The sequence below is a fragment of the Ostrinia nubilalis genome, chromosome 26, assembly GCF_963855985.1.
Source record: "Ostrinia nubilalis chromosome 26, ilOstNubi1.1, whole genome shotgun sequence".
NCBI lineage: Eukaryota > Metazoa > Arthropoda > Insecta > Lepidoptera > Crambidae > Ostrinia > Ostrinia nubilalis.
In genome coordinates, this window is record NC_087113.1 from 5,672,295 (window position 1) to 5,684,718 (window position 12,424).

The 12,424-nt window shown below is 35.5% G+C and overlaps 1 protein-coding gene across 3 annotated transcripts in view; it reads left to right on the plus strand.

Annotated features, from left to right (window-relative positions):
- LOC135084462 (irregular chiasm C-roughest protein-like) overlaps positions 1 to 12,424 on the plus strand; it is a 91,005-nt gene that overhangs the window by 47,933 nt on the left and 30,648 nt on the right. For all 3 annotated transcript variants that reach the window (XM_063979241.1, XM_063979240.1, XM_063979242.1), the window contains exon 2: positions 8,835 to 9,217. In XM_063979241.1, coding sequence (XP_063835311.1) covers positions 8,921 to 9,217 — 297 coding nt within the window. In that variant the 5' untranslated portion in view covers positions 8,835 to 8,920. The remainder of the gene's footprint in view (positions 1 to 8,834; positions 9,218 to 12,424) is intronic.

Sequence of the window (12,424 nt, forward strand, 5' to 3'; positions counted from 1 at the left end):
TTTTGCAGGATTCTGCATAACTGGATTGCTTTGGGAATGAGCCCTTACATTCCTCGAATAATTGCTGTGTCTAATGATACACAAGACAAACGTTGCAGAAGTTCAACGTTCGAACGAATATAGATGGAACGTAACAAAAGTAAAACCATAGTGAAATACAGTAGAGAGACTTTATGGCGCTTTTGCACATAAAGAAGTACGCGTGTACGCAAATAAATACACAGCAGACTTAGACAAAGTTGCACCACCTAACTTTGACAGTAACTATAACGATAACCGGTGTATTTTGAATTGAGAATTGGAATGGACTTAGGCTGAGTTGTACCATCTTACTTTAACTTTGACAAACGTCAAAAATCTGTCAAACTCATACAAAAAGCACGGTTAAAATAAGGTGGTGCAAATCAGCCTAGCATCTTTTTTGCAAACGCAACCCTATCACAAGTATACAGGGTGTCCAGAATGGTTGAATCAAACTGCTATGGTAGGTAGCTTGACCTCTGTCCTATCCCAAAAAATATGGAAATAAATGCAGAACTGGTTTTACCAAATTAATTTAACCAAAAGTACAAAATTTAATGTAATCAGAGGTGGAATTGTGTAAAGCAATCGTAATCATTTGATACTTCAAACGCTTTGTTTAACTGACTTTATCGTACCTACGTTATGAACTGTCAAATGATTACGATTTCTGTACACAATTCCACTTTTGATTAAATTTGAATTTTGAAAGTTATTAACAATTTGATGTTACAGCTTACTTTTGATTGGTTCCAAGGTACCTACATACATAACCAAGAAAACATTTAACTTCTGTACACGAAATGACAATATAAAGCAAAATAAAGTAACTTTCTTTTCGCTTTAACTGTGGTAAAACTAACCTGAAGTAACAGCTCTACTGTGAACTGCCAATTATCGTAGAGACGAGCAGAAGCGGCCTCTGTGGAAATTCCGTGAATCTATATCTATATATATAAAAGAAAGTCGTGTTAGTTACTCCACTTATAACTCAAGAACGGCTGAACCGATTTAGCTGAAAATTGTCAGGGAGGTAGTTTAGAGCCAGGAGAAGGACAGGATACTTTTTATCCCGTTATTTATTGCCATTAAGGCGGAACAAAGTTCGCCGGGTCAGCTAGTACCTATATAAAAGAAAGTCGTGTTAGTTACACCACTTATAACTCAAGAACGGCTGAACCGATTTAGCTGAAAATTGTCAGGGTGGTAGTTTAGAGCCAGGAGAAGGACATAGGATACTTTTTATCCCGTTCGAAATAAAAAAAGTCTGCTTATTTATTGCCATTAGGGCGGAACAAAGTTCGCCGGGTCAGCTAGTTTTTACTAAAGTAAGGCTGAATTGCACCACCTAACTTTGACCGTAACTTTGACGATAACCGGTGCTTTTTGTATGGATTTTGACAGATTTTTGACGTTTGTCAAAGTTAAAGTAAGATGGTGCAACCCAGCCTAAGTATATTTAAACCTAATTGAACAAGAGAAGGACAGCGTATCACTGTCAATTTAAAAGGTTTTCTCTCTTTACATTGCAATTACTTAGTTTAAAAGTTCTTTCTTTTTATTAGATGGTAGAGATTTAAGTTCTTGACGAGTTCTATGAATTGATTCGAAATAGAAGACATATACCTAAATGAAACTTTTGATACTTATTATGATAAGTAAAATTGTTTTAAATGTAGAGTTTATTATCAAGTCTTGAAAACTACTGATTGAGTTTTTAAATGATAGATTTTGGGATGGTTTTAGTAATTTCGATCTTGAGATTGAGCTTGATCTCTATAGTAAAGGATGTGAAGTATAATAAAATAGGGCTTGATTGACTAGACGTTTATTGGAAGAAAATTTTTACATAAGAAGTTGCGGGCACAGCTTATTTTGGTAAAATGACAAATTACTTATAAATACGAGATTTCTTTGATAAATAATTACTAGAGTGGAGACGTCATGTTACTTCAGTATCAATATCGACACAATTTTTGCAAAATCCAATTTTATTATATGAGTCATAATTTACAAAAAGTGATGTAATCGTTTCAAAACGTTAGTCAAGGCTACCCATTTTTCCTAAATATTAAACCGTCACGCCCTAATTACTAATATGTTAATAGATTAAAAATAGCACTAACGAACTTTTGTTTTCCTTTATCGCCCGGATCTCCAGTTTTTGTTTGCGGGAAATATTTCACAAACATAGATGGAAGATAAATGGTTTCATAAATAAACATTTTGTGTCGGTTTTTGAATTGATCCTGTCCCTTTGTTGGCGAATGTTTTTCGGCGAAGGAAATATGCCGGATTGTTGGTACATGTGTGTAGTAACATTTTACGTAAGCCCATTGTATGATAAAAGTAGTATCTTTAAACTTTATCAAATTCAAAAGGTATTGCCTAATATTTTGCAACAGACACAAGTAGGTAAAGTGTTATTTAGATCGATAAATGTTAAGAAAAAAACACCTGTCTCAGATATAGAGGTCCCGGGTTCGATTCCCTGTGGAAGTTAAATTTAATCTAAGTTAACATGGCTGGCTACCACCACGAAAGAAAGAAAAAATATTTATTTGATACCAAAAATAAAATACAATAAATACAAATTAAAGAGCAAAATATATAACTAACGCCTGTATTCACAAACATTACTATGAGGTCTCGTAGTGCGCGTGGACGCACAGGGTGACACACGAACCAATCACAGAGCTCTATTCAACGCTGTGCCTCCGATTTGCTGTTTCATTTAAGCAAGCATTGTTTGTGAATACGGGCGTAAGTCTGTCGCCATATCGATAATATTTTCAGCATATTTTGTTTAAGTTTCGATAATATGATAAGATAGCCAGTTTTTTTATGGTTGAGGATTCCGGTAGAAGCTCGCTTCTACCATGCAACAAATAATGACATTAGACTCAACTAATAACAAATTTTAAGGAAACAATCTTCAAAGCAAGACTGAATAGGCACTTACTGGGCATATAAAATCCTAAACTGCATCTAAACTTAACATCGGGTGAGATTGCGATGAAATATCTGCCTTCTTGCTAAAAACCCTTCTGAGGAATTTCCTACAATCGTCTTTTTACTCGTGTTTCTCATTTATTAAAACGTTTTCAAACAGCTGTAAGCCAGTTCAAAATGAAAACTCTCCTGTTGACTGTAGACTACGCAATTTTATTTATGAATATGAAATCCGGGATGTACGGTACACATCCGTAAGCCACACGATTAATTTAGAGCTCTATGTGCATTAGAATAAGAATGTTAATGTGGTTTCACACGCTCGTTTGTATTTCAGACATGTTTTAACATGTTTGCAGTGCAAGGAACGGAATGGCTGAGCGAAGGGATGGCTCATAGTGCGTCATCGTGCGCAAACAGATGGGGTAATAGTACGCGTTTACTGTGAAACAGCCATTCAGTTGCTATTTTTGGGGTTCCATACAGCTTTTGAGAAAACATAGACGAGCGAATCTTTTATTGACAGCAAAGCTGTATGTATAGGTCTTGGCTACACAGGAGTTGCATTGGTGGGAACGAGGGACGGGAATGGTCCCGTGACAGAAAGCGAAATTCACGCGGGCGAAGTCGCGGGAAAAATCTATATTTTATAAATTATCGACATTGTCCCCTCTCTAGTGTTAAATGGCAATGTGTCGAATGTGAAAGTTCTCTGTTTCGTTTTAAAATTCGTGCTTTGAAACAGCTCTATTATATCGAGTTTTTCCAAAAGGCAAGGATACCTTTGAGAGAAACTCAAAGAGTGGTTCAATTTTCACCTGAAATTTTCATGAATAGTTACACTGTACAGTACAAGGGACTGTGTATATTTGTTTTAAAATAGTACCTATTAACTATTTATAGATCGTTTCATCCACGAAGACGCGCCCCACCACTTTTTGGTTGAAGGAAGCGCGGGGTGCAGGGATTTTGATCCGAGCAATCCGAGCGTCATTATTGTAGTGTGCGTGTGAACTCATGTACCGATAATACATGCGTGTACCGATAAACACTCAAACATTAGCGGAAGAGTGGTGGGGCGCGTCTTCGTGGATGAAACCATCTATACAGCTGCATAAGGTGTACGGCGTACGGGCTTGCTCTTACGGAGACGTCCCGTTTTTTGCAGGAACTGTTTTTTGCTGAATCCCGTATTAAGTTTTAATATTAACGTTCACGCGAACTGTACAGCCAGCGTCAAATAGTTCGTGAGATCCAAAGTAGCCAATAAGTTCGCAACACGTCTTTGTTACAATTGGAATAAAGTTGTGTTATACTTTTTGGACACTTTAGGGTGTCACGAACTAATTGACGCTGTCTGTACCAGTGGGTCTAGACAAAGTGCAAATTATAATCGCAAACCAGTCGAAAAGTGGTCGAAAAGCCGCTTTTTTGTATGGAGTTTTGACGGATTCGATTTTCGATTCGATCAAAAAGTGCGTTTTGCCTAGGGGGGCAGTTTGGTTAAAGGATATTAAATTGTGACATTTCTGCGAACTGTAGTTGTAGGTTTTCGTCCAAAAAAATGTTTGTTGACGTTTTTGCTTTAAATTGTTTTATTTTCGGAAAATGTGCCATTTTGTTTTTAACATGTAATACCAAAATGATTTCTGAGTATTTTTGATGTTTCTCAAATATGGCGGATGGCGGTGAAAAATATTTTTCTTTGATGTTAATGACATTTTCTCTTTGTGAATTCCAAAAACACATTTTGTTTATATTTTGTCGTCGATATTTTGTTTTATATTTTAATCACATAAAAAGAAATGTAATACACAGTCATGTGATAAAAATATCCACCATAGATTACATACGACACGTCATAAAACCATACTTGATAGAAGGCAAAAACAAACGAAATTGACTTCTGTATAAAACACATCCTAACTAATACATATTTTAAATGCGAAAGTTTGTAAGGATGTATGTTTGTTACTCTTTCAAAACTACTAAACGGATTTTGATGAAACTTTTATACACCAGAATAACAAGGCTATAATTTATGATCTGTGACAAACTAAATTTCACGCAAGCAAATTCTAAGCGAAAAAGCTGGTACTTACAATACGGATGTATACTTTTTTAAGTCTGATTGTACCTACCAAATGCCAACCTCACACCACGCTTTGATGAGTTCTAAAGATCCGTGAAATTCACTCTTACAATCACAGTTTATCTTGACACTGTTTTTAAAGCAGTTAGCCTATACTTATTGATTTGTAAGAGATGAGTGTGCGTTTTTGTGTTTGTTCGTTGTTTGGCAATGTTAGCTTGGTTTTTTTAGAGTGGTAGTAGAGCTACTTGTAAGTACTAAATGGGTACTAAATATTTAGCAAACATTAAATTTGGTTATGTAGATTTGCAATAATTTGCAGCCATAATAAGCATAATATTAAGCTGGGTTGCACCTTCTTACTTAAACTTTAAAAAACGTCAAAAGTCCGTCAAACTCGGTATAAAAACCACCAGCTATGGTTAAAGTTACGGTTAAAGTAAGCAACTCAGCCTTAATATTAACTTGAAAACAACTAGAAATAAAATTAGTCAAATCGGTCGAGCCGTTTTCAAGTAATGCTCAGTCACACACAATACATGGCAATTGATTTTTAATTTACTCACTCCCAAAAAATGCATGTGGTAATTAATACTGGTAATAATGGATTAACTATAAACACCAAGAATTCATAAACAATTATGTTATGTAAAAGAAGCCGCTTCACACCCAATTATAAAGACTTAAAACGTAAAACTAAACAAAACAAAAACCACCGAAAAACATGTTAACAATTAGGCAGAGTGTATACCATCGTAAAACGTGTATAAAAATAATATTTGTCCACCATATGACCTTAAGTCTACAACGAGCAATAGTTATTGTAATATCCACTCTCAGTCCATTCAGTAGAGTCTATTATCGTCTGTGCTAGTTGCACACAGATCTAAAGAGAATAGAATAGACAGGGTGTAGATTGACAACGTCTAGAGCGGACGTAACATCTATTTTTGAGTCGGAAGTTGTAATGATCAAAGTAACGGAACTAAAACCACAGAATAAGTAATAGTCTAAAACGTGATACTACTGATGAGTCACTCATTGCAATGATTCATAATGGTACATTATACCTCCTCTATCCGCTTTGCAATGGAGGGAAGTCAGAGCCTTAATTTCGAACTCCTCCTATGTTCTTCTGATTAATTTCGTTGCGTGTCCAATGACAGTTTAACTTTCCCCCGAGACAAACTTGACCTTCACTGGTTGGGTTTTTATTGGCGGTCAAGCTGTAGATCCTGGCTACACAGGAGTTGCAGCGGTGAGGTGGGAACAGTCCCGTATACTTTCTCTACATCTACTTTTCAAATGTCACAGTCAAAATGAAAGGGGGAGTTGCTGATAAAAATGATAAAATTTTCTTTTACCTTTAATCTGTTTTGAACTTCAGGTACCTCAGATTACTACTAAGAATTTGACTTATGCCCGTTTTCACCATCAATCATATGGTAACACACAAGAGGAATTTTGTTTTCAAATCATAATGACTTAAAATTCGCCATGTAAGTTTCGAGAGTATATCTACGTACCACTATACGATTCTTGCTGTCGGAGGTCAAGACATGGGTACTTTGGGTCGCTTTGGATCTTAAGTTTTACATACCAACAAATTACACGTACTTTATTTCTGTCCTTTTTTAAAAATCTTCACCTATTTTTTTATCCTCGCACTCACAGTGACACTTGAAAATTACAAAAACATAACCCTCCTTCTGGCCTAGTTGGGTAAATAGAGTATTTCGTCACAATTTCGACATCTCGACTCCCCCTGTCATATCTAGCTATCGTATTGCAGCTATCGCCGCCACATGGCCACACATGTGGTGCGTTATGGACACCTAAAAACTAATGATTCTGCTGTCCCTTGTTATGATAGTAAATAATTATGTAATTGTGATAAAAAACACTATTTAGAAATATTAGAAGATATTATTATTAGGCTCTTTTCTTGCAAGAAAATCTACTTGTGGACTAGAATAGTAGTCCATGAGGTGGATGAAGTACTCGCTAAACTAATAGCTGCAAAAAATTATGATAATTAACAAATACAATACTCAATGGTTTATTTCTTAACCACATTAGCACATTCATATTAGGTCTTACAATAATGAAATAGGTATTTCTCTTAATAGTTTTAAAATCATTAACATTTTTTGGAATCAATACAAGATAATGTCTTTAGGACAGGAGTGATAGTTTACTGAGCTAAGCATCCTTATCTTAAAAATTCATAAGGATTATTTGATAACAAATTAACATCAGGTGAAATTGAGGATAAACGCAATCTCACTCAAAAAATATAAAATTAAAGTTGAACTAGCTGTGCCTGCACACTTCTTCCGCGTGAAAATTATTTGAATATTATTTTTTCCAGTTTTTATTTAAATGAATGTACTAGCATGATGGCCTTACTCGATAAATGGGCTATCCAACACACTTCAAACTATTTTTTCGACTCGGATTACTACCTATTTTCTAGTCATCATGAGGAACAAACAAACTCTTTAGCTTTATATTATTAATAAGTGTTATAAGATCAGCAGTTTTATTCAATATCCTGCTGTTTTATGTTACCATTTAAAAATAGATAAATAAATTTAAAGTAACACAAACTATAAATGTGTTATAATAAGTTTTTAATTCGCACTTAAACCAGCAGGACGCGTTGCGAATGTTTTTAATTTTGCGAAGTGGCCATAAACGTGAATTGTTGTTGTAATACACAGCGTTTATAGTTACAATAAAATTATTTTACCCACTAAAATGAACTTTATTGAAAAATATAAGATTTAGTTAATATCAATATTAGAAATCATCGTTGAAGTGTAGACAGTCGGTCGATCGCACTCAACGGATTTTAAAATATTAAATAGTTCAAAACTTGCGGAAATTAGTTATTCTGTGGTAGGACTGGTAGGTTCATGGGCCTTATGCCCGTTTTCACCATCAATCACTAATTTTTAAGTGACCCCTTTGAATATAAAATTCCTGTTAAGTGTTATTATAGGGGTCACATTGATGGTGAAAACGGGCATTAGAATATTTTCAATGATGCATTACTCTTCTTTAGTTAGTTCTTTGATGAAATGACCGTCCAAATGCCACGAGCTGTATAAATTTTTTGAAAACATAATATTATTTTTCAACAAACTTAAAGTAATATTTGAGCTATTTACAGAATGCAGTAGTGCAGAATTTAATCATATAAACCGTTGAAACAAGCCCCACATTTTGCAAGGAAAACAAATATAGCGTTTTGTCCATAAGAATTTCTCAGCAAAATGTTGCTATTTTTGTACCCATCTTGAAACGGTTGGAGGATACAGACAACGGCATCTCAAGTTAAACTTTATAGCATCTTAAGCAGTCGTAATAAGGGCGATTTTGGAATAAAAATGTATAGCTTGATGTACTGTACAAAATGTTTTGATAAGAGGACTGTAATTTTAGTTCCAAGAAGGGTGAATGGCAACACTCCGACACCCCAACGTTCAAGGGATTGTGGGGTTTCCAAGAAAAATATTCGCTAATGAGATGCGTCGGTTTTGGTGGGGAATAACTTGGAATTTTTAAAATAACATTCCAAGTAATGTCAGTTTGGAACTACTTGGATGACGTGGAAAAGTTTTAAGGATATTTTAACTTATTATAACCCAAAAATTGTTCCCGCAACTTAGCTATAGCTAGCAATATTAGTTAAAGTGTAGTAGTAGCATGTAGTAATAGTTATCAACAGTGTTCTTTATCATTAATTTTTTTTTCTTTGTTCCAGAAAAAAAAATGATCCAAAAATCCTCATAACACAAAAACAACAAATGAAACGAACTTCAACAATATGCGTCAGGCTGACGCTGTAATATGGCATCGAATGAGTCAAAGCGGGCGATTATAGCAGCGCGTGCGCTCAGCCGCGCTGTCAGCGTTCCGAAATCAAGCGTAAGCGAGAACGCATCGAGCGTAAGCGCTCCGGCTTCGAGCGTAAGTGGGAACACGTCGAGCGTAAGCGTTCTCGCTTCAAGAATAGCTTGGAATATAAGCCGTTTGCCAAAGAGACTACAAAGTGTACGATGGATGTCAATATGGATGTTTTTCGCGTTGATTGTCAGCTGTCATGCGCGGGAGGAGCAGAGATTTGCCATGGAGCCGCAGGATCAGGTAAGAAAATTTGTTTTCTTTTAATATTACACTATTCCGTTTTAATATCATAGACAGGTATGATGGCACAGTGAATCCTAAAGAGATTCTTATTCATGGTCACTTTAAAAATGCAAGATTTTACTAACATTATTTCGGCAAATATACGCAGAAGGCTGTTTAGGCAATTAAGCATTAAAGAACTACTTGACTCGAAAAGTACTCGGTGGTACATCTTTGTAAATCTTGGAAGCAAGTTCCTACTGCCTATAAGTACTGACCAGGCCGCAGGCCGCTACCAACCGTGCCATGTGGAAGTCATTGGGGGAGGCCTATGTTCAGCAGTGGACGTCCTGTGGCTGAAATGATGATGATGATGATGATGATGATAAGTACTTAGAAATGGAACTAAATGCACTTAAATCACTGACTGTATACTCTAAGAAAGTTAATATTTTTATCTATCTATCTCATCATTCTGTATAGATTTAATACAACACATCATACACATCATATTCAAAACACAAATAACAACCCATACACCAAAGAATGCGATGAAATCATACGTCCGTAATGGAAAGTGTTCGACTTTCATACAAATTCCACACAACCCACGCAACCGCGCACCCTATAAATTCATACAAATCCGAAAATATTAACAATCATCTTTCGATTTTATGTTCGCATCAAACCAAATGATGGCTAGTTTCTAATGGCTCATTTATTACCCATATTTTATGACCCTTAATGTCATTAAACTCTGATCCAGTTTAACTACATTATAAAGATAAATAGTTTGTGTGTGTTTTACTACTACAATTTACTAATTAATTTTATTAAGGAGTTGTAAAATGTAACGGAAAAGTTCGGAGTTTCTAAATACCTAGTTATAAGATAAACTACCAGTTTTATTCGTGGTAACACTTATCAAGGTATTTTTGTAACAAAAAACAAATATTTTAAATGCGAAAGTAATTGTCTGTCGGTCACCTTTTCACACTAAACCACTGAACTGATTTAGATAAAATTTGGTATAGTATAAGACACAGGGGAAAACATGAGATAGTTTTTATCCCGGTTGTTGAAAAGGAAATAGGCGATTCCCTCTGTCTATGATAAAGCTAGTATAAAATAAAATAAGCATTCGATTTCCGATCAGAAAATCGATAGTTGCGAACAAGTAGGTAGAAAATCGTTATTTTGATTACCCGCTTGTTTATTTCTTTCCAAGTATAAAATGACTTTCAAATAAGTGAATAAGTACACGTAAAAGTTCCGCACGTTATATTGAACAGCGTGGAAAATTTGGCGAGATCGCAAGATCAAAGAAAAGAAAAAGACAAAAAAACAAATAACTAAAATCGGTTTGTGAATCACTCCATTCACTTCACTCATCGCAACACAAACACTGCACATTCACTTCATTTCACTGCATATTTGGAAAGCTTTATCACTGCACCGAGAACGGTGCATCATTTATAATGTTTGTTTCAACACAAAACTAAGTACAGACATTACTTATAAATTTTTGTTGAAAAATGACCGTTCAGTTTGGCCCTAAAATTAAGTTCTCAGTCTCTAGTTTTCTGCAGGAACCGTTTTTTGCAGGTTCCCGTTTAGTATTAAAATCCGATCCGTTCGAATTGGTAGTTCGAATTTCAAATAAGTTATAAGATTAGACACATGTGTTCACAAATGATAGTCCAGTTTTGCGGGATCCTGCATTACTGGATCCCTCAAAACCGGATTGCCGGGAACAAGCCCTTAGGTTGCGTCTGATTACTGAGTCAATAAACTGTTTTCTATTTCTATTAAAATAAACGGGAAGTACAAAATAGGTACTTCACTTTGCACTAATTTTTTTGTAACATACATTTTTAAATCTAGCGACATCCGCACACAAAAACCTTGCCTTTTTTGTTAAAAACCGCCTTGTACCTCCAAAAACGTAAGCCGTAAATTATAATACGGCGCTACGCATAGTTTTGAACAATAATTTACTATGAATATGTATTTTGGATTAGTAGATCTTGATATACATACATGCATAATCACCCGGCTCGTAATAGAATCGATGTTGTTAACATAAAAAGATAATAGTTTGTTTCTATCACCGGCATTTTGGGGTTATGGCCCAAGTTAAAAACTTACGCGGTTACCTCCTATGTTCTTCTGATTAATTTCGTTGTGGGTCCAATGACAGTCCCATGCCCGTTTTCATCATCAATCCCAAATTTTTAAGTGACCCCTTTGTAAACAAAATTCCTGTTATGTGTTACCATAGGGGTCACTTAAAAATTAGGGGTGAAAACGAGCATAACTTTCCCTTAGTTTGCCCCTAAAATTAGCTTCTCAGTCTCTAGTTTTTTGTATTGCGTATCTTTACCTTAAAGGCCGGCAACGCACCTGTAACGCCCCTGGGTCTGCGGGTGTCTATGGGCGACGGTAATCACTTACCATCAGGTGATCCGTCTGCTCGTTTGCCTCCTGTAACATAAAAAAAAAAAAGACAAACTTGATCTTCACTAGTTGGGTTTTATTGGCGGTCAAGCTGTAGATCTTAGCTACTCAGGAGTTGCAGCGGTGATAACGAGAAGTGGGAATTGTTCTTTAACTTACGCGATTTGAAATGGGTTAGGGTTTATTTTTACTCTTGTTTAATTGTGAGTGAGTTGTTCTGTCTCACAGAAGTCAGTGAGGAGTTCTGACAGCCAATAGAATTATTGTTCTCCCACCCTTCCAGTAGTTGTTGTAAGTAAAAGATGAATACTTAAGGCACAATTATTGTCAAAGGCAAATATTTTAGGTATGCTGTCATTAGGCCTCCCCAACAGATAGTGTTTTTATTTTTTCATCAATAGAATCCTGCTTTATTTCTGGTGAACATAGGTGGTCCAGCAGTCCAGCAGTGGACGTCTTTCGGCTGAAACGAACGATAGGCGGTACGAAATTCGCCGGGTTAGATAAACCTAATAAAATCTAAAATGTGCCGAGTAGCAAAATCTTCTAACTAAAGTTAATTATTAAACTTGAACCACATAGACCAGCATAATTTGAATTTATAATTATTTTACTAATTTGCATAGGTATTCTGTTAGTATATGCCGTTTTGTTTATCACTTTCCACAATCGGACATAAAATTTGAAGTAGCCACGAATAAATTAAGGATTTTTAATCAGCTGATCATTATGCGTCTGCTAATCAGGATCTAAAGAAAACATTTAAAT